The 24,392-nt window shown below is 37.5% G+C and overlaps 2 protein-coding genes across 2 annotated transcripts in view; one reads left to right on the top strand and one right to left on the bottom strand.

Annotated features, from left to right (window-relative positions):
• Positions 1–24,392, top strand: part of LOC131942894 (inverted formin-2) — a 60,963-nt gene that overhangs the window by 25,177 nt on the left and 11,394 nt on the right. The window contains exons 3-4 of the mRNA XM_059302865.1: positions 19,992–20,107; positions 22,700–22,859. Of these exons, the coding sequence (XP_059158848.1) occupies positions 19,992–20,107; positions 22,700–22,859 (276 nt within the window). The remainder of the gene's footprint in view (positions 1–19,991; positions 20,108–22,699; positions 22,860–24,392) is intronic.
• On the bottom strand, positions 659–6,613 carry LOC131942892 (uncharacterized). The gene is made up of 5 exons (XM_059302858.1): positions 6,507–6,613; positions 6,275–6,349; positions 4,674–4,805; positions 4,101–4,407; positions 659–797 (listed from the first exon to the last, which is right to left on the bottom strand). Exons 1-5 carry the CDS (start codon positions 6,511–6,513, stop codon positions 794–796), a joined length of 525 nt encoding a protein of 174 aa, XP_059158841.1. The 5' UTR covers positions 6,514–6,613; the 3' UTR covers positions 659–793.

The raw sequence follows: 24,392 nt of genomic DNA on the forward strand, positions 1-24,392 counted from the left end.
AGTAGGAAAAACAAGTAATCTGGTCCGTATGTCTGTGTGTGTGTATTTGTGTGTGGATGTGTGTCTCTGTGTGTGTCTGTAAACACGATAACTTGAGTACCGTTACAGCTAGGTTGATGAATTTTCATATATAGGCTTAATTATTATATCAAACTTGTAGATCTGTTTCAACTTTTAGGCGATTTCCGATAACTAGAAGTGGTACTTTTTCTACTTTCAATTTTTCAAAAGCCTATAACTTGAGTACTATTTCCGATAGATAAATTAAATTTAACATGTAAGTAAAGGATCTAAGTCTCTGCCTTCTGTCAAATTTTAAGTAATTTCCGTTGACCGAAAGTAGTAATTTACACTATTTCCAATTTCTAAAAAAACGCATGTGAATTTATAAAGTACTAATAATATTCCGCACTATTATACACAGATTTTTTGGCGTTTACTTGGTGCGCAATATTTTTTCTACGAGATTCTATTCTATTTTTAAAAGTTTAAGTAATTAAAAATGGATTAAAAATAATGTCTATATCCCGAGGTGCCATCCCCCGTTGTTTACAATGTATTTTTTTAAAACTACATTTGATTTTTTACAAAAATGTCACTGGACTATCAGGTTTCCACTAAAATTATTGCGTTTAAAGTCAAACACAAAATGAACGGTTTTGTTTTGATTCAAAATCTTTATTGTATATAAGTTTAGTTTTAAACCATAAAAATCATTTTTGAATCTAAGTGTAAAATATCGACACCGCTGATTATACCTAAGGGATGTCCACATGTATTTTTTTTGGTCACATCACCTGAAAATCAAATATAAATGGATTAGTTACGTTTTAAAATATTCTCAAATCAGCTTATTTTAAACAACTTTTTCGGAATAGATTGTACGAGCTATAATAGTTTTCTACTCGCGTACCCCGACCCAATGTCGTCATCGTGACAGGTGTTTACAGTAAGATGATTTTTACTTTCTCGTATATACGAAGTATAGAGAAAGTCTTGTAATCGTAAAAAAAAAAAATCGGAAAAACGCAGTTTTGCAATCTTGTCCGTGGTGGTTAGGGCACAATGTCAGTTCTAATAATATTCCGCACTATTATGCACATTTTGTTTGGCGTTCACTTGGTGTGCAATTCTTTTTTTTTTTTACGAAATTCTTTTCTATTATAAAAAGTTTAAGTAATTAAAAATAGATACAAAATATTGTCTATATCCTGAGTTGCCATCCCCGTAGTGTCATATTAGAATATTCGAGAAAGTTTATTAAAAAATGTTACACAAATTGTACAATGTACTTTAGTACAATCAGTTTCTGTTCTAAGTGCTAAAGTTTGTTTACTCAAAATCCATTGTAATTTTGCGATTTTAGTTACCATAAAGCCCCCCCCACCCCCTTTCCAGTGAACCATCTTAATAAAAGTCATTAACGTATTTTACGGTTAAACAATCGTACAATACGTTTTAATGCAATTGGTTGTTTTATAAATGGTAACGTTTATCTACTCATCAATCTAGTGTAAATTCTTCCGATTTTAGTCTTATAAAAGCGCCCCTTCCCCCCCCCCCCCCCCATCTAGGAAAAACTGGATTTGCCGGTCACTGTTTCTTAAGAGTATATGTTTTACAGTTAATAATCCCCCGAAACATTTTTTTTTCTTTATAGTTATTTCAATAGTGTATCTAATACTATAATGGGCCACGTTCGCACATCTCTCTCTCTCTCTCTCTCTCTCTCTGTCCGCAAAAAATTTTCGCCGGACATCACGTCAGAAACGGCAGCGATATATGGAGAACTTTATACGGACTTTTGTTGAAAATAATATGTTAGATGTTTTAAATGTATAACCACAATTTTATTTCAAGAAGAAAAATAAAACATCAAGGCGTATTCGAATATAGAGAAACAGTATTATTTATGCAACCGGAAAAGCATTAATAGATGTGTAAAAGAACACATAAAACTGTGACGACACTATTGCTTACTAATGACGTCATCTGCCGTATTTAGAATAAAAAAGAAATGAACTATTTCATTCAAATTTGATTTAGATCTACGTACACTATGAAATGTATACAATACAATTTTTCCGGCCTAAACTCATAACATTTATTTATACAAAATCTTTGTTTGGAACTGGCTAATTTGGGATAAAAAAAATTAATTTGAAAGAATAGGCATATTCGCGTAAGTTAAGATTTTAAAATACGTCTTTCATTCTCTGTATTTTATAAGGTGCCTAAATAGCGGAGATGTTAGTGTACTATAAACCACGCAGGTGGTGCGGGTTCGAGACCCACCAAGTCAACTTGGTTAATGTTTTTTTTTAAATTTTACTCGGACTAAACTTAAAAAAAAATTCAATTAGGATTCTAGATCTAGATCTAGATTGTCGGGTGTCCGATAAGGCACTTCCCGGCGCCGCAGGCGCTTCAAATTTGGCAGGATCTTGCCTTGGGGCGGCAGAGCACGGGGGCCGGTTGGCCGAAAAGTCTACGATGAAGGGGTCAAAACTGACCTCGACTGACCGGTACCTTATATGAGCTATAAATCGAAAAAAAATGTCCACGGAGGAACCTCTTCATAACTCTTGAGGTCGTAGACCGACCCTCGGGCGAATTAATTAAGCATTCAAATTCTCAATGTTTTCGAAAGCCTAAGCGAAGCTGGGCAGCATGCCTAGTTATTATATATTTAAAGAAAATATTTATTTTCTCCTTTTTAGTACGCTATTACATAAGAGCTTGTTAGTAAAACGTTTTATGCATTTTGAATGCATTTTTTTTTATAATTTAAAATTGTTAATACAATAGAGTTGCATTACTAAAATCAATTACTCACCAAATAACATGATAATGCGCATATAATAGTGCAGACTAGTAGTAGGACACCATACCAACTTTAGAAAATTTTAATTAATTAATTTATAAAAAATTAACTAGTCATCCAATTAAGTCAAATTTGATGTCAGTTTGTATTGTCATTGTGTTTTGACCAACGTGCAATGTTTTAGAAAAATTGGTAAGTTAGAAGTGGTCGAAATTTCGCTTGCCAATTTCGATCGATGACGGACGGGAGACAAAAGCACGACAGAGCACGTTAAATAAGATCTTGTAGAAATGTTGATAAATATAAACTTAAACAGCAGAATTTAGTATCGGAGTCGATTTTCTTTAAATGACATCCCCTACCAAAAAAAAAATTAAACAATGTTATTCACTTTACTATTATTAATATTTATCACTTTTGTTCTACCAGTCTAATATGAAAGATTATGTGACATTGGGCAATTAAGGTTTTATCATGTTTATGTGTAGGCACAATGAATAGAGAGTGTGTGTGTGTGTGAGAGAGAGAGAGAGTGGCCTCCACTTGAAAATGGTGTGCTAGGCAGAGCAAATGTGTGAACGCTATGGACGAGGAGAAATTTTGTGTGGTGGCAAAACAGTGTCATTTCTTGTCATTTCTTGTCATTACTTGTCATTTCTTGTCATTTCTTGTCATTTCTTGTCATTTCTTGTCATTTCTTGTGGTGAAAATGACATGTGAGTAGAATATATTCTGTTCGTTGCTTGTGTTCTATTTGATCTAGGTACGCCTGGCACAAGCCAAAATACATATTATTCCAAGTGTAACAATATATGAAATATTTTCTTATTGTTCTTTTTTCAAATACGCTAATACGTAGAAACTTAGTTGGATAAAATGCGCTGTCTACTAAGTATTGGTATAACTAAATGGTAATATGATAAGAAAGTATGAATAGGCAAATAATAATAATCAGATTTTTATAAGAAAAAATATCACTTTCTTCATCAAAGATGAAAACTAAGTTGCTTTTTATAAGGTTTCACCAAGGAAGCACGCTGCCCCCGCTTATATGATAGATAAAACGCATTGGCAACAAAAATATGACGTCTTAACTAACCAAAGAGTACGTTGCCAGCATTTGGTTTAAGCTAAATGGGTATGAGAAAATACATGAAAACAAGTGACCAAAATATTATGTACAACAAAGATCCTCAATTTTCCTACATAGGAATACGTTAATCTGTTAGTTGTTGTTTAGTCTGCATTTTGTTTTAAAAGCAAAAATTGTTCTTACCCAAACGGTTTATATTTCTCAAATGATTCTTCGATATTTTTCTGTGCCTCCTTCGCTTTTTCGCCAACATCCTTTGTAACGGATTGAGCCGCTTTCAAAGTTGTGTTCATGGCTTTTGTTATGGCTTCAACAGAGAGTTTCTTTATAAACCCAATAAGCTCATTGAGTGATTTGTCAAGGCTTGCTGTTAGTCCTGCGACCAGCTTATCTATCGCGTTGTTCGCAATTTCGGTAAATTTGTTCACGGGTATGATCTTTTTGTTCAATACTGATTCTATCAAATCAATTAGATCATTTGTTGTTGCACCTAAAAGTATAAATAAAAAATTATATATATATATATATATATATATATATATATATATATATATATATATATATATATATATATATATATAATTTAGCCTTATAACATTAACAAGTGCTGTAAGATAAGTATGTACGGAAGTGCTGCCGTGTAGTATTTGGTTTGTGCATGCGGTATTGTTTGCGTGCGTTGTTAGGTGAGTGGGTTGGTCTACCTATGTTTATGTACACTATACCTAACACAAACTAGCTACATTATAGGCCTACCATTCAAGAGCGGGCTTGACATAGCTAACGGCTCCAACACTCGAGAGAAGACCGGTGTGGTTATGTTGTATAAGATTTCATCAAGAAATCTTGACCAACGATCTGAGAATCTTAGGTGACCACATGTTACAACTGTGTAATAAAATAACAAGGTCTACATATAAAACATTATAATAGTATGTAACTAGGTAATTAATACGTTTTTTTTAAAAATATCACATAATTCAGTATTCAACAATACATTGCATTTGTTTAATTATATGTTTATGTATTTACTAGGCGTCCCGGCCAGGCCCTGCTCTGGCTTCTGTGAAAAACCTTTCAGTTAAGGACCATTACCTGTGTGTTTAGTAATAATCATAAACCCGGCACTGCCCACCCATACCACAACCAACCAAAACCAAAACAACAAAACGCAAACATAACGCTAACACAATTACAAATACAAACGAAACCAAAAACCTAACAACAAACCCAACCACAAAAACCAATACAAACACAAAGAAAAAACAAACAAAAAAGCAAACAAAAACCTAACAACAAACCCAACCACAACCACAAACACCAATACGAACACAAAGAAAAAAAAAACGAAAAGCAAACGAAAACAAACCAAATCCAAACGCAAAACCAACCACAAACACAAACACAAACCCAAAGAAAAAAAACACAAACGAAAAAGCAAACGAAAACAAACCAAATCCATACGCAAAACCAACCACAAACACAAATACAAACACAAACCCAAAGAAAAAAACACAATCGAAAACGAAAAAAGAAAGAACAAAAACGAACCAAATCAAAACGCAACCACTAACGCAAACTCAACCTAAACACAAAGAAAATACTAACGCGAACATAAACGCAAAGTGCTCATAGTCTAGCCCTGGGCAGAATCGCCAGTTTCAGCTTAATAATCGACTATAGTACCCCAACTTATTCATAGTCTTTTTGCACTCACTTAAACGAACGTAGGTGCCAAACCAAACCAAATGAACAATTATAATACTCCAAGCTTATTCGTAAAATACCTACAACATTTGCACTTGATCAATCCCCGCTAATTATGTAATTATTTTTTTCCCAACACCAAAACAAAGTAATAAAAATAAATTCTTTTCCACTAATGCAATGTTTTATAAAGGGAAGTAATTGTGCTTTCCTAATTTATCAAAGGGAAGTAAGTGCTAAATGACTAAATGTAAATAATTTTCAGACATAATTAGAATTTTTCGTTTTTTTTTTTTAAATTGTGTAATGAACATGCCGACAATTATTACTATCAGTTTGAAAAATGAAAATTATTTCCCAACACTTTCAATAGTAATTTTTTAACTCATAAATTTAGACTATGAGCACGATAATAGTGTAACACTTAAATCCATCAAAGTATGTCAACAACAAATAAACTTATTTTTACATACAGAATTGACCTTTATATATAAGATTCATTCTTTCATATATTTAATTACTTATTTATCTATTAGCCAATTTTTTTAAAAATTGTTTATTTATGTATTTATTTATTTTTAAATTGATTATTTAGTTATTTATTTTTTAAATTAGTTAATTAAGTTTAAGCAAAAAAAAATTGAACTAACCATTTTTTGAACTGTTAGCACTTGCAGCCATAACGACAGTTAACAACATGGTTGACAGGAGTAGAACTAGCAATTCTGTAAATAAAAAACAGTTGTTTTAGTTATGTCAGTTCGTTGGTGTTATTCTGTTTTGATTTTTGTCTATCGTCTGTCCGTCTGACTGTTAATCTTATAATCTGTCAATCTGTCTCTATAATATAAATCAGGATGTTTTAAAATCATTTCGAATTACTCCTCATGTTGTTATTTTTTCGCACTTGCTCCAACTGAAATCACAAACTCAATTAATGTATGGAAGTCAGGACATTTATAGTGTTCGTTTCAATTTCATTAGCTAAGACAAATAATCTTTGGATTGTGCAACATCTCATGCAGGTGTTCCTATAAGCTAATGAGAAATACAGCTCAAACGTTATTTGTAATCATGGCAGACACGATATATCAACAAAGCTTAATTAAAACAATCAATGCATCACGTTCATTCTTTACTTGGTGTTTTATATGTTAATGAAAACAACACAAACTGGATAACTATTGTTTGACGACCCGGTGACCCACAGGTGAATTCCGGATGACCCACACAGGACAGCCTGATGACCTGCACACAAGACCCTGGTGACCAATATGAAAAATATGAAACTTGGTTGCCATAATTGTTTTAAGATATGGAAAGTGCTTGAAGTGTATTTAAGTTAAATATTGCGGTTCTTAACCTCGACGAAATAGATTGGCTGTGAGGTAGAAGGCAGGCTTACCAACCCAAGTTTTTAGTTTTCTATATCAGGACCAGGGGCGTAGCGAGGGGGGGGGGGGCGGGGGGTGCGGACCGCACCGGGTGACACCATTTAGGGGGGTGACACCAAGGCAAAAAATAGCAAAATATATAGAGAAAAACTTGAGGGGGGGTGCAAATCGAAAGTTTGAGGGGGGGGGGGGTGCAAATCGAAAACTTGAAAGTTTGTCCCCGGGAAGGGTCGCAACGCCTCTGGGGGGGGGGGTGACACCCGACCTCGCTACGCCACTGATCAGGACTAGAGGCACCAACCAAAACTACTGGTAAAAAATGTCCTATTTTACCATTTTGACCATTTTGAAAATATTTAAACATTGTTTTATCTATAACTGTCCTCCCATTTTGACATTTGTTTCAAAACTTCTACTGGCAACATCGATTCAAAACGCAGGTAGAAAAAACCTGCTAGCCATCAAGCCTCCCTGTGTTCGCAGTCACCCAAACGGTGACGGGAGATAAACCCTGTACAAACACCTCTAAAGCCCCTGCCTGGGGTCCCCGTAGAGTTTTTAACTACATGCTGATAGACGACCTGCCGTATTGTCAACTCCCCTGTTGCTCCCTCCACTCATTTCCCCGCCCCCTCCCATTGTAAACCACTGACAATCAAAATAAAAGGTTAATAATTTGTCAATAATTTCTCTCAGAGTTTCTTCCAGGCAACTCTTCGGTAGAAAACATACTTTTACCAGTGTCCGCCCCCCCCCCCCCAGAAAATATCCGCCCCCCCCCCCCCCCCAGAAAATGTCCGCTTCCCCCCAGGAGAAAAAAGTCTGGAAGAAACGCTGATCTTTCTCTCTCTCTCTCTCTCTCTCTCTCTCTCTCTATATATATATATATATATATAAATGAAAGCATACAGCACGCCCTGGGGAGTGCTGAACGGTAGTGCAGGTAAACCCGTGCCCCGACAAATATGATCCAAGAAATATATAATGCAGACATTGTTTACATTTAAATAAAACCGTTTTATAAAACAAGGTCACGCGTCTAAGAATATAGAATTGTTAACGAATTGATGAAACCCTCATAAAATATTACGGCAGACTTTCTTCCGCAACGCGCGGGGATGGGCACGCTAGTTTGTAATAAAACAGATAGTGTTAGCTACCTGACAAGTTAAAGAATAATACATGTGTATTTATCTGTCAACAAGATTAATTTCACTTCGTTTCACAGGACCTATTGGAAAACGTGACTGTTTCCTATGGTTTTTTTTTCCAGATTTGGGCCTGATGCAATTTTAAAGAGTATTATCTAAAGATGAGCGCACATAGCAGACAAGCTGGGTTAGCCTGTCTCCCCCCCCCCCCCCCCACCACCACCCTTCGAAGCATAGACAACCGACAAAAGCTTTCCAGGCATCTCTGTTCTGAGCTAGTCTCTCCAACTGTCCCCAGGTGTATCCAATCTTCTTGGTGTCTTCTTCCAGGTCGTGTCTCCGGGGCTTTTGTTTTGGTCGGCCTCTTTTCCTTTTCTCCTAAGGAATCTAGGTTTGGGCCTGCTTTGTTATGCTGGAAACAGGCTTCCTGGGTGTGTGGCCAATCCATTTCCATTTTCTCTGGAGGATCTCTACATCAGCTGACAGTTGGTTTTTCCATTTCTGATGGTATTAAGTCAGTGGATTTGAAGGATCTTTCTGAGACATGTTTAAAAAAAGACAGTATTTGTGTTAGTGGCAGTTATTCACCATGTTTACGCTCCATGAAGTAAAATAACATGAAGATGTACCATAATTTATTAAGAGATTCGAGGTTGGTGACCATACTGATAATAAAACCCAAACATATGCTGTATTATAGAAACAGACCCTGCTTCCTCTACCAGGGTGACGAGTGTATCTTAGAACTAGACAGCTGTGTTGGTCAGTGGCGTAGGCAAGAGGGGGAGGGTTAGGGGGGGGGGTTATAACCCCTCCCATATATATATATATATATATATATATATATATATATATGTATATGTATATATATATGTATATGTATATATATATATATATATATATATATATATATATATATATATATATATATATATATATATGTATATATATATGTATATATATATATATATATATATATATATATATATATATATATATATATATATATATATATATATATATATATATATATATAGCCTATATAGGATTATATACTTATGGAAACATTTTTTAACCCCTCCCATGACCTCTTCCTGGCTACGCCACTGGTGTTGGTACAGCTCATATATATAATACTGACCATTCCCTCTCTTCCTCTAACTAGACTATATAATTACACCCTCCTCCCTACTCATAAACGTCCCCCCCACCGCCTATCTCTGTTCATCCCCTCTTACCTTCTTCCAGTTCCCTCTCACCATTTCCTCGCCTATCCCTCTCCCAGCCTACCTCTATCGATTCCCTCCCACCCTTTCCCCACCTACCTCGATCCATTCCCTCCCACCCTTTCCCCACCTACCTCGATCCATTCCCTCCCACCCTTTCCCCACCTACCTCTATACATTCCCTCCCACCCTTTCCCCACCTACCTCGATCCATTCCCTTCCACCCTTTCCCCACCTACCTCGATCCATTCCGTCCCACCCTTTCCCCACCTACCTCTATCCATTCCCTCCCACCCTTTCCCCACCTACCTTGATCCATTCCCTCCCACCCTTTCCCCACCTACCTCTATCCATTCCCTCCCACCCTTTCCCCACCTACCTCTATCCATTACCTCCCACCACTCCCCACCTACCTCTATCCATTCCCTCCCACCCTTTGCCCACCTACCTTGATCCATTCCCTCCCACCCTTTCCCCACCTACCTCTATCCATTCCCTCCCACCCTTTCCCCACCAACCTCTATCCATTCCCTCCCACCCTTTCCCCACCTACCTCTATCTATTCCCTTTCCCCACCTACCTCTATCCATTCCCTCCCACCCTTTCCCCACCTACCTCGATCCATTCCGTCCCACCCTTTCCCCACTTACCTTGATCCATTCCCTCCCACCCTTTCTCCACCTACCTCTATCCATTCCCTCCCACCCTTTCCCCACCTACCTCAATCCATTACCTCCCACCACTACCCACCTACCTCTATCCATTCCCTCCCACTTTTTCCCCACCTACCTCTATCCATTCCCTCCCACTTTTTCCCCACCTACCTCTATCCATTCCCTCCCACCCTTTCCTCACCTACCTCAATATATTCCCTTCCACCCTTTACCCACCTACCTCTATACATTCCCTCCCACCCTTTCCCCACCTACCTCTATCCATTCCCTCCCACCCTTTCCCCACCTACCTCTGTCCATTCCCTCCCACCCTTTCCCCACCTACCTCTATCCATTCCATCCCACCACTCGCTGCCCACTTCTATCCCCAAGGGCCACAACTCCACGAACAATGAAATCACCTGATGAATTGTCTTGTCAGTCCTACAGCAGTCTCAGTTCTCCGTTGATCTAAAAATAAACTTCCATTTCTGAGCGCCTCGTCTGTTTTAGCAGAAGACAACAATTAACTGTCCATAGTAATCTAGTTTTGTAGAAAAATAAAATTAATATGAATTTAACAGTTCATAGCAGCCTAGTTGTGTAGAGAAATAACGTTAATGTAAATTGTACGGCTAATAGTAGTCTAGTTTTGTTGAGAAAAAAATTTAACAGATCATAATTAGGCTATATTAATTAAACACATTATAGCAACATAACTTCTTGTATGTTTTAACAAATGCTGCTTCGACCTACGTCATAAAAAAATTGTAAAAAATTTACACCATTAGTATAAAATGCTCCAAAAGAATAAAAAAAATTCTTTAAATACACGATTCACCACGAATTCAATAATAAATGTCCGCACGGTAATAAATATTAAATTTTCTATTATATTCTAGTACTAAAGACCGTCAAGTAATTTTAATTCTCTCTCCTCAACCACCATCTGTGTTCTTCATGTGTCGATTAAATTATTTTTACGAACAATAAACTTTCAACCGATTAAATAATAATAGTAACATTACCCGCTCAACGTATGTTATGTAGTAAATAAACTTGACATGACGTGTGTGTGTGTGTATGTGTGTGTGTGTGCGTGTGTGTGTGTGTGTGAGTTGTGGCAAATATGCTCTAGCGAGTCATACCGCACATAAATATATATAGCCGCAGCTAAAGTGGAGACACCATGATAGACATTTAGAATCTATCATAACATGAGTGTGTGTGTGTATGTGTGTGTATGTGTGTGTATGTGTGTGAGTGTGAGGATAACAGAAGAGTGTATTGTGTTATGCAGGAGAGCTGGAGACACACTTGTAACATATGGGTTGTTTTTTGTATCTTGATTTTATTTTTAGAAATCCTTCCTATTTGTTCTTTATCTAGGGGCTGTATATTTCAGATGGAAGATTTATAGTTCATGTAATGCTCGGATATACAAACACACACACACACACACACACACACACACACACACACACACACACACACACACACACGTGCGCATTTAGAGACACTCATTGCAACGATTATATTTGATGGCAAGCACATACAAAACAAACTTTGCACATATGTATTCTACGCTCGCAACCCAACTAATCATACATACCATATATATATATATATATATATATATATATATATATATATATATATATATATATATATATATATATATATATATATATATATATGTATATATATATATATATATATATATATATATATATATATATATATATATATATATATACACTCACATCTATCCAAATATGCACACACACATACCCCCACACATACACACACACACATACACGCATACATTCTACAACATGCTTGTACATCCACCCCAGTCATATATTGCAGCACACATACACACACATACACATCCACACAACACATACATCAGGACACAAATCTACACGTACACACGATACGTTCAAATTAACACATGCACACTCTACACACGCGCGCACACATAGCCGCACCCACCTTATGCGTAAATGTTATTGACCCTTTGTATACACTACTCAGACAATAATAATACCAGTAGAGTAACTATTGTGTAAATATACACTTGTATTAGTCTTCTCAAGCGGCCATCTTTTTACAAATGTTGATGTCTTCCAGCTAGGAAAATTCACTCGCAGCTCCTTCTCTGCCTTTCTACCCCCTCTCTAGATTTTCTTGTTCTTTAAATGCCGTTGTCTGACCATCTGCCCTAAATGCCCAAATTAACCATCCTCTCTAAATGCCCAATCCACGGCGTGGCCAAGAAGTAGAGCGCTAGAACCGAAACGTCTTGAGATCGAATCCGGGTTCAAGTCAGTAGAACGTAGACTACTCAGCTCTGATGGGTACCTAACTCATATTATGGAAAATAAAGGCGGCTGGGCATAGTGCTGACCACATTATCCCTTCATATGCCGAGGTCACAGAAATAGATGAACTCTACTTCACTTACCCCATGGACCGCAAGGTTTGAAAAGGGAACTTACTTACTAAATGCCCCTGTCTAACCACCTGCCCTTATTTCCCACTTTGAACATCTCCTCCGAATTCCCTCTCTAATCACACGCCTAAATGCCCAATTTAACCACATACCCTAAAGACACAATTTAACCACACGCCTAAATACTAAATGTAACCATACTCTCTAACTGCCCAATTTAACCAACTTCTCTAAATGCCCAATTTAACCACACGCCTAAATGCCCAATGCAACTTAACTCTCTAGGGACTCAAACAACCGAAATTTCTAAAAGCCCAAAATTAAATTTAAAATTAAATAAAATGTCCTCATCTAACCACCTCGTCTGAATGTCCACCTCATGTCCTCTCTTTAAACCCATCAAAGCACCCTTCTCAAATACCACTCTTAGCCACTCTCTAAACGCCCACGTCCTAACACAGCTCAACACCCTCCTCCACCCCCATCACCTCCGCCCCCACCACCTCCGCCACCAACCAGGTAAACCAACATTGAGGTAACACAATGTAACAGCCCACGAGTTTACCCACGGCTCAACAGATTAATCCCTCCAACAGTTGATGTGTTGGATGTTGGATAGCTTTTTTTTTTGTTGTATGTTGACTTCTCCAACAACATGACGTCTGCACACCACGCGAGCAGACGGTGGCTTCCCGCCAAATGGGGTTCGATGCAGGGGAGATAAGGCACCTAAATGCGCACGCATGTTTAAATTGTTTGAAACATACTCTAAAAACAGTGCTTCTAAACCTTATTGAAGGTACCGAACCCCACCAGTTTCAAAACCCATCCTCCGAACCATTTATGATAGTTCTATCGTCTGCAGTGACAAAATTCAATCGTGAATCATTTGAGTCGGTGAGTGTATTTGACCTCTGCCGAACCCCCTGAGACTGACTCGCCGAACCCCTGGGGTTCGATGGAACCTAGGTTGAAAACCACTTCTCTAAAACATACGCGGTGTGAGAGTAATAAGATATGGGGTTGATTTGTTATAAATAAATAAATTTTAATGAAACACGATCGTAGAAGTTGCAAACATATATTAAGTAGAATTGATGACAGAAATACGGGTCGAAACATTAATTATTTAAGTTTTTAGAAAAAATTAGTAAATTTGTTTTTGAATAATTTTAGTCAATTTATTTATCGTTGGTGGGTTATCAAATGATGAATTAATCTGATTTCATATTTTCTATTTTTCTTATGGGTGCCTATCTTATCTCTATGTTACTTAATATTTAAACTATGCTAAAACAGTAGATGCTGATGTATATTAGGATATCACCATAGCCTACACGAAAAACTGAAAGTTCAAAAAAGATTTTTTTTTTTCAGATTCAGATTCATGTTAGATCTATATTGTTGATATAAATTCTGGAATTATAATTTTATTTATACTATAATTTTTAAAATAATTGTTATTATTACAGTTGTTATTATTATGATTATTATTTATACATTTATTGTTTTTGTTGTTGTTGCTGTTATCGTAATGTATGTTCCAGTCGAATACTTCATAAATTGTATTTTTATTGCTACCATATCTATCCACATAGTACTTTAAACTAGTACACTATGTAAAATCTACACCAAGTACATTATGTAAAAAAAAAACAAATTAAAAAATAAATAAAATAACAGTAAACATTCTGCTGTTATAAAGCACTTTTAGCAGCACAATGGTGCTAATCCGCTAAACGCTAGTCAGGTAGGTTTTATTTTACCTAGCCGATAACAAGCTTCCCGCTGGGAGGTTGGCTTGGTGTTGGGTGTCTTGTTATATTAAAATAACACTGAGTCAAGTTGGTCACAGCTGTTATGAACTTGTCATGTGGGCGTCAGTGGTTCTAAACTTGTAATGTGGGAGTCAGTGGTTCTAAACTTGTAATGTGGGGCGTCAGTGGTTCTAAACTTGTCATGTTGGGTGTCAGTGGTTCTAAACTTGTTATGTGGGAGTCAGTGGTTCTAAACTTGTCATGTGGGATATGGTTCTAAACTTGTCATGTTGGAGTCAGTGGTTCTAAACTTTTCATGTGGGTGTCATTGGTTATAAACTTAAAATTTTAGAACTCCACAATAGGTTTGTTTTTTTTCAAAATGGCCGTTGTTGCCATGGCATCCATTTTTTTTTCAGAAGAGTCCCTCGTGCATGCAAATATTTTCTCTTAAGTACCCAAACTTACACATACTCAAATAAATAAAAAAAAAGACTTGTTAATTAAGAAGCAAAAAAAAAAGACTTGTTAATTAAGAAGCAAAAAAAAGACTTGTTAATTAAGAATTTTTTTTTTCCATTTTTAACCCGGTCAACAATACCATTCAAATCGTTTTTAGAGTCTTTATTGTATGCAGCATATTCTGTACACATCCTTAAAGGAACGGACTTTTGATATTGCCTTCATTTAAAATACAGTTGCTTTTGGCGAACAACTCATCAGCTAATGACCTAATCTTCTACTTAACTTTATTGTTTTTTGTAGGTACGCTTTTATATTATAGCTAGTTGAATATTTTATGCTGTTTTAATATGTCGGTAAATAATATACTTAGGGCCTACTGTATCCAAAATACCTATGAAGCTAGAACCATTAAAAAGTATTCTGTATTATCTTTTGGTTGTTTTTTTAAACCCCCTCCCTCACACACACACACACACGCACACACACACACACACACGCACACACACACACACAAACCCCTTCTTTTTTGGTCAAATCAAAAGGCAAGTCCGTACTTTAGTCTCGTAATCTATTTTCAGAAATCAAGACGCCCTTCAACCTTTCAGCCCCCACCTATCTAGTAAAACCTTGCCTGATTTGCACGTGAGGTTGTACGGCACTCACTAAGAAAACTGCACACAGCGGTGCGCATCGTACAACGAAACACAACATTGGGCGTATGTTCAGACATTAAGTGGACCAAAAAATAGTGGTACCATTGGAAAACGTTTTTATAGCATTTTTCTTTATCCAACCTTTTCCTCTGCGTCAATTGTGATCCGTTATTTCTAGACCAAAGCACATAAAATTTCAGCTTTGAAATTTGTATAAAAACAATGTTTTTTTTTATTGGCTAATGAATTCAGCTCAAGCAAAAATAACAGTCACCCTTTCTTTGGCATATGACGGCCAGTGTTTTATGTTACTGCTACCTCGGTATATTGAGGTATAACGTGGTCAGTTCTATGTCCAGTTGTTGTTGTGTAATTTGAGTGCGATACCCATCTCAGCTTGGAATCCGTGAAACGAACTCTATACTTCTTGGTTAGCAGTTGTTTGCTCTATAACTCGGCCACGCTGTCCAAAAGGTTTTTTTTTTTGTTGCTTTTTTTTTTTGCTTCAGACAGCGATTTACAGCGTCAGTTTGCCTTGCCGTATTCGCTTTATTATAACAGTTTTCATCATCAGTTTATGAGGAATGGCACGATAGAAATATTTCTTTCTGACAAGTACTTTCATGCAATGAAAATGGTTCCATGTGTCCCATGTTCAAGTATGAAAATAAAAAACATTGTTATGTAGAATTTGAGTGAATTAAAAAAAATACATAAATAGGCCAACATATGGATCTGTTTTTATATAAGGATATGTTTTTTTTTTCGTGGTATTATCTCCCCTTATATTTTAGTAGCCAAAATCTAAATACGGCCAGCTTTGTCGTTTTATGCAAAACACTGCACCTGTCAACGTGCTGTCTATTCACACACTTTGACATGCCTAGACAGCAACTTTTTTTTATTAACAGGACAATTTTAAAACAAAAAGATTTACGATTGTCTGAGCTGTTTGATTTAGTGTGAGAAATGTCAGAGGCACATTATGCAAGAAAAAAAGTTTATTTTGGTCCTGGCGTTTCAAGGACAGGTTGTTTTTTTTTTCTGAAAGAGCACGTTAAAAGTTATTTCCCTTGACATTGTGTGTTACGGCTAGGGATCGATGTTCAATGAGCGGCCTATATTTAATCTATCTTGTATGTGTTTAAAAATAATCTTCTCATCTGTTATAATTTGATAGTGTACCTTAACTCTCAAAAATATAAACAAATCAAATTAATTTTAATCCTGATTAAAATCATCAAACCCAAATGATTGAGTCTGCTGAAATATTTTTAAGGAGGTCACTCTTGTTACTGTTGAATAATCAGGTATGTTATTAAAAGCAAGTGGATGTTCTAAATTAAAATGTTACAATATACGAACTAATAAATTAGATAACAAAATTAACTGCCATGATTGTATATGTTGTATTCCCTCATAGTTAGCAGCTTAGGTCTCCGTTCGGTAAAAATAAATAGCTGCTCCAAGGGCTATAATCTTGTAAATATTGTATCGAGTTGTGTGCGGTGTGCTCTCCCATTTATTCAAAGTTTATATCTAAAAGTTATCACCCCTTCTTTTCTGCCCAGTGTTTATTATGTTACATAGCACCGTCATCAACATTTCCAGTTCGTGGGGCAAACGAAGTTTATATAGGGGGATAGTGTGGTCAGCACCATGCCCAGGCGCTTGTACTTTCCCTAACGTGATTCAGGTATCCATCAGAGCTGGGTGGACTCAGGGAAGTCAGGGACGTACGATTTTTCAAAATTGAAATTAAATAAAAGTTACGAGTACGTCGACCGTAGGGGGTCTTCGACGATCAGTAAAGTTAACGAAGGAAAATATGTGTATACGATTTTTTTTTTGCGAACGGTTGGCCCTAGAACCACAATTTGCTGACCCCCCCCCCCCCCCCCCCACACCAAGCCCCGCAGTTTGATAACGGGTTGTACCCGGTGACGTAGTTTAATGTCCGCTGGCCCAGGAGCCACAATTTGATGACGGCTAGTCCTTGAGCCGCAATTAGATAACGGTTAGGCCAGAGCTATGCTTAATAATTATTCCACAGAACCTAAGCAACAGGGCTTTATGCGGTACGGCTAACCATCGGTACTCACAAGTGTTTTAAAAAAAACTACTTCTGTTGAAGTTCCTGCATCCGGGTGTGTTTCGTGTGCGTCGTGTGACGTCAACTGGAGTGTTTACCTCGGCGTTGTAGCTCAGTTATGAGTTATGACGTCATATTCATCTCGCCCACTTCTAGCTGAGTACTGTTAGTCGATAAACTTCAAAGCTGGCATCCGATTAAAAACATTTTCACCGAATAGATCTATATTTACAGTGACGTCCGTAAGTGACGTCACGGACATTGTGTCGTGTAGGCGTTCAGACTTATAACAGAAATGACGTGGTTGAGTGAATAAGAGGAGAGGTGGGGGGGGGGGGGGTAGTAGTTTAAAAAAAATTAAAATCTTTTTTGAAACGAATTATATAATTTAGCTTTTATGCAAATTCGTGGTCGTATGGGTGAAGGGGGGGGGAGAGGGTCCGTAATTTTGTGACGATGTGTGATGATGGGAGGGCGGGGGGATCAGATAGTGTGACGTTAAACTTTCGCATTTTTAAAAAGTAATGTTAGAAACTAAATTTTAGCCGTCATTTTGAGTTTTAGAAAACAGTTTTAATATATTGTAATAGGAATTGATTAAAATACTCAAGTGTAGTCGAGCTTAGTCAATATTGTAGAAAAAAAAATCGACTTTTAAAAAAAAAAAATACAAATGCAATTTGAGGGGTGTGGGTTGTTTGTTGAGGTGTGATGTCATTTAAAGGGTGGATCTGGCTTTTTTTTTACCATGTGAGAGGGAGGTAAAAATCTTCCAAAAAAGCGTGAGGTCATTCATGGATGACCCTTATAACGTGAGACAGATCAAGGTCGACATAATTTGCTAGCCATCTTTTACAGACACCTCCCCCTTTACTTTAACATCCTATTTTTCATTAACATTAATTAGTAGATAATCAATCTTCTGTATTTATCTTTGAGAGAGGCCACCATTCAACTCACTCGAAATATTGAAAGCCCTCGATGTTTTATTCTAAATCCATGACTTACACATTGATTTATTGGGACATTATTGTGGTGTGACCCCAGCCAAAATTAAAAGCCTACCCATAATTCTTCCTCCCCAGCCAAAATTAAAAGCCTACCCATAATTCCTCCCCAGCCAAAATTAAAAGCCTACCCATAATTCCTCCCCAGCCAAAATTAAAAGCCTACCCATAATTCCTCCCCAGCCAAAATTAAAAGCCTACCCATAATTCCTCCACCCCAGCCAAAATTAAAAGCCTACCCATAATTCCTCCCCAGCCAAAATTAAAAGCCTACCCATAATTCCTCCCCAGCCAAAATTAAAAGCCTACCCATAATTCCTCCCCAGCCAAAATTAAAAGCCTACCCATAATTCCTCTCCAGCCAAAATTAAAAGCCTACCCATAATTCCTCCCCAGCCAAAATTAAAAGCCTACCCATAATTCCTCCCCAGCCAAAATTAAAAGCCTACCCATAATTCCTCCCCAGCCAAAATTAAAAGCCTACCCATAATTCCTCCCCAGCCAAAATTAAAAGCCTACCCATAATTCATCCTCCCCAGCCAAAATTAAAAGCCTACCCATAATTCCTCCCCAGCCAAAGTTAAAAGCCTACCCATAATTCCTCCTCCCCAGCCAAAATTAAAAGCCTACCCATAATTCCTCCCCAGCCAAAATTAAAAGCCTACCCATAATTCATCCTCCCCAGCCAAAATTAAAAGCCTACCCATAATTCCTCCCCAGCCAAAATTAAAAGCCTACCCATAATTCCTCCCCAGCCAAAATTAAAAGCCTACCCATAATTCCTCCCCAGCCAAAATTAAAAGCCTACCCATAATTCCTCCCCAGCCAAAATTAAAAGCCTACCCATAATTCCTCCTCCCCAGCCAAAATTAAAAGCCTACCCATAATTCCTCCCCAGCCAAAATTAAAAGCATACCCAAAATTCCTCCCCAGCCAAAATTAAAAGCCTACCCATAATTCCTCCTCCCCAGCCAAAATTAAAAGCCTACCCATAATTCCTCCCCAGCCAAAATTAAAAGCATACCCAAAATTCCTCCCCAGCCAAAATTAAAAGCCTACCCATAATTCCTCCTCCCCAGCCAAAATTAAAAGCCTACCCATAATTCCTCCCCAGCCAAAATTAAAAGCCTACCCATAATTCCTCCCCAGCCAAAATTAAAAGCCTACCCATAATTCCTCCTCCCCAGCCAAAATTAAAAGCCTACCCATAATTCCTCCCCAGCCAAAATTAAAAGCCTACCCATAATTCCTCCTCTCCAGCCAAAATTAAAAGCCTACCCATAATTCCTCCCCAGCCAAAATTAAAAGCCTACCCATAATTCCTCCTCTCCAGCCATAATTAAAAGCCTACCCATAATTCCTCCCCAGCCAAAATTAAAAGCCTACCCATAATTCCTCCTCCCCAGCCAAAATTAAAAGCCTACCCATAATTCCTCCCCAGCCAAAATTAAAAGCCTACCCATAATTCCTCCCCAGCCAAAATTAAAAGCCTACCCATAATTCCTCCTCCCCAGCCATGGAAACCAACAACGTGATGGTCAAGATGCAGATCTTTGAGCTGCTCTCCGCCCTCTGCCTGTACTCAACAGATGGCTTCTACCTCACGCTAGATGCGTTAGAACGTTATAAGGTGAGTACCCTGGTGGTGACACAGGGTGAGTACTCTGGTGGTGACACAAGGTGAGTACCCTGGTGGTGACACAAGGTGAGCGTTTGGCTTCAGGTAGTGACACAAAGTGAGTACTCTGGTGGTTACAAAAAAGTGATTACCTGGTTCTTGTGGTGACACAACTATGTGAGTACTCGGCTTCTTGTGGTGACACAGGTAATTGGTTTCTGGTGGTGACACAAAGTGGGTACTCGGCTTATAGTGGTGACACGAAAAGTGGGTAGGCCTACTCGGCTTCTGGTGGTGACACAGGTGAGTAATTGGTTTCTGGTGGTGACACAAAGTGGGTACTCGGCTTATAGTGGTGACACAAAAAGCGTGTAGGACTACTCGAGGGTTCTTGTGGTAACACAAGGTGAGTACTTAGTTTCTGGTGGTGACACAAAAAGTGTGTACTCTGTTTCTAATAGTGACACAACTATTGAGTACTTCGTTCCTCATTTATGGTGATTAAAATGTGATTATCTAGCTCTTAATGATATTGTTATCAAGTGAGATCCCAACTCTTGAAGGTAACAATCAACACTCTCATTAGAAAGAAGAGCCGTATGTTTAATTTGAAAACAGAAAAACAAAAAATAGTAGAAATTTAACGAAACTAATAAAGACAATTAAAGTAATGTAAAACATTGCACTATGACTTGACTATAACATAAGCACACGATGGGTTCAGGGCCAAAAAGTAATTCTTTCAGACTCCGGTTGGATATGGGGGGTCACTTGAAATTTTCGGGGGGGGGGGGGGGGCGGACTAAATTGTAAAAATATATTTTCTATAGCGGTAGCCGTTATTCGCCCCCCCCCCACCCCGAAAAGGATGACTGGAAGCAACTCTGGGGCCAAACCTGATTAGTCCCTATTCCGAGAAACAGCATCATTTTGGTTTAAGCCTCGTTTTGAATTTAGCTTTTTTGTAGTCTTGTTTTATTTTTATTGGTCTTGTTTTGTTTTTATTGGGCTTGTTTTGTTTTTATTTGTCTTGTTTTGTTTTTATTGGTCTTGTTTTGTTTTTATTGGTCTTGTTTTGTTTTTATTGGTCTTGTTTTTTTTTTTGTTTTTTTTTTTTGCCCTCGTTTTGATCTTGGACTTAACAGAGCTAAATTAAATGACAAAGTGCATTACCAGAAATCGTGGGAAGATTTTTTTTAACCCACAATAAATCCCCTCACGCGTGCAATTAAATATCACACCTTTTTCTGAATAGCGCCCACTGTGACGAAAATAGATGTCAAGTATTTCTCCCTTCTTAAACTCGAGAGCTCCTATACTCAGGGTCAGAGCAGCTGGACTACGACAGTCATACAGTGATCTATAGTCACATTACATTTATGGTATTTTAGATCAGATGCATCTAGTGAATCTTCCCACGGTTGTACTGGGTCAACTACAACGTAATGCGACGAAAACTGCTTGTTTCATAACTAGAAAGATGAATGAAAGTAAAAAAGGGGGAGTGGCTACGTTTCTAAATTTGTAGGTGGGAAAAAAGTTGTATCAATGAATGGACGATCCTAAGTATCTATATAAAGGGTTGAATGGTTAGGGCATGTGCATTTGGTGAGCGGTTAAGTTGGCGCGTGGATTTGGATAGCTGAGTATTCCATGATTCTTCTGGAGCCCGAGTTGATGTTTGATTCGGTAAGATGAAGTAGAGTTGTGTTGATAATCACAAGTGTAGATATAGGCTTGATAAGCGCCATGTAATTTCATTTGTCACTTAATGTGTAGTTCGTGTTTGTTTTAATACATGCATAATTTAGGATTTAAAAGGGTTTTTTTTGTTTGTTTTAATAAGAAAGAATATTGCTTTAAAGATTGGAATGTGAAGGGTTAATCTGACACACAATAGCTAGCCTGAAAGTCTGGAATTCGGTTCCTAGGATGTCACTCTCAACAGAAACGGATTAGCCTATAAGAGTAAAGGCGACTAAGCATAAGGTTAATCTCTAACTCGCTTCATTATTCCTGGCCTGTGACTGATTACATGTTGTGATCAGTGATCAGTGATTACTAATACAGTGTTCCTGAATTCAAAGTTAAGGTTAATAGAACTAACATCTAGTTCTCCTTGTACACTGAGTGGTAGAGAGACACTTTGTGTAAGGCTGGCGTTGGGGACATAAGACTTTATGTATCCATTATTGCTAGCTGTCAAACTAATGATTTCATAAAGGCCAGTTTGAATACCGAGATGCTTCTCAGTTAACCCAAGTTAGATTCGATCTTAACACTGTCAAGCTAACTGTCAATCACACTGCTAACTTTACCATTTACGATTAAAATAAAGCAAGTTTTAAATCTGTATACAATATACCTCTTACATAATGCAACCAAATTTCAATCACACTACTAGGTTTTTTTCTCACGATTTAAACTAGCTAACTGTAACACCTACGTAGACTGATTGTATACAAGTTGGATTCGATCCTCACGTGTTAAGCTAACAGTCAAGCACACTACTAATTTTACCATTTACTCACTAATAAATTATGCTACTTTTCAACAACTGTATACTATTGTTTTCTTCGTTAACCCATGCTACCGTGTCCCTAGGTATGGAGGAAACAGCGGTACCGATTCAGTCTGCTGATTACAGACCTGAGGAACTCTGACCTCACCACCTACAAGACGACCGTCATGGCGCTGGTCAACTCCATCATCGTGGCCAGCGAGAACATCCGGGACAGGATCCGTATCCGGAACGAGTTTGTAGGTCAGTAGGTCGCGTCTTCCGGGTGATTGGGTTCATAGGTTATGGCAGTATGTCTCGTGTTTGCTATGGCAGTATGTCTCGTGTTTGCTATGACTCGATGACATACACATTTTTAATACAACCAGTGTTTCTTTCAGACATTGTTTAGACATTTTTCTACGGGAAGGCTTTTTTTTTTAAACTTCCGGAGGGGGGGGGGGGGGGGGAGGAGACGACACTTGAAACTTCAGGAACTTTAAAATTTTCTGGTGGGGTAAGGGGTGGGATTATTGTAAATGTATATCTATATTATTTTTTTTAAATTTCATTCGGGTGGGGCAAGTGGTGGATGTGCTCTACCCCCCCCCCCCTCCCCAGGAGAGTTGCCTAAAAGAAACACTGGTTATTGCGTTGAGCCTAATATTAAAAAGAAATAACAATTAACTAACATCATTAGCATAATTATGTGTTTTTTGTGTCTTTTTTTTTAATCACGCTATGTTCCCTTAAATTTTGATTCACATTCCTTGTAATCAAGCCCCCCCCCCCCACGTCTATTTCCCACTTGAGACAAATTGTCCCCTTACCTACCCTTTTGCTATATGCTACATTTAATTCTTCTATTAATAGACCTACACACACACTACAAACAATTTTTGTCATAGGGATAATAGGTCAAGGGTGATATAGGCTAGGACTGACCTAACGCAATTACCTTGATTATTTTCAATTAGAATGTTAAATGCTTAATAATAAGAAGAAACAATACTATTTTTTTTAATCGAATTTCAACCACGGCTATACGGACCATAGTAAATTACATAATAGAGAATAGCTTGGTCTAGCGATAGAACGCACGCTTGCTATCCTGGAAGTCTTAAGTTCGGTTCACTTGGCTCTAGACAGCCTCATCGCCCACATACTTGATCCTAGACGTCACTTTTCTAATCGCTGGTATAATCTCGACGCCATTTCTTTTATAAAATTCCCACTTCCGGTGCTCGAAAATAAATGACGTTTGTAAGGGTGGGACAGAAACAATTCTTTAGGAAAGTGAGCAAATAAAGAAACATTAAACAATTGTGACATTATAACTATGGTATGGAGAACAAGGACTGGAAAACATTTCGCAATTTTATCCTCGGCTTCTACATCAGCTACAACATAGCTACAAGATTCGTATGGCAAAATCTTGTTCGAATTGTAAAAGGTAGGACATAGATCTAGATCTAGATCTAGAATCTAGATCTAGAAAACTAGATCTGCAGCCTTCTTTTTTAACATTTTGATCTAGATTTAGATCTAGATATAGGTACTATAGTTTAGATCTAAAGTAGTTGGGTTGATTTAAAAATTATCCCGCGAAAGATTAGGAACAATGAGTTCACTATAGACAAGAACAAAAAAAATCGTTTCGTAGTTGACATAGTAATGATCCGTAATGCTTGAGTTAGGTTTTAGTTTACTCTTAGTCTAGCGGTGTGTTGTAATCGACTACATCAAAGATTTGGATTTGTAAGTAGATTTATTAGAAGTAGTAATATATTATTTGTT

The sequence above is a fragment of the Physella acuta genome, unplaced genomic scaffold (genome assembly GCF_028476545.2).
Source record: "Physella acuta isolate Inbredline_101_S28 unplaced genomic scaffold, ASM2847654v3 ptg000431l, whole genome shotgun sequence".
In the NCBI taxonomy this organism is placed as follows: Eukaryota; Metazoa; Mollusca; class Gastropoda; family Physidae; genus Physella; species Physella acuta.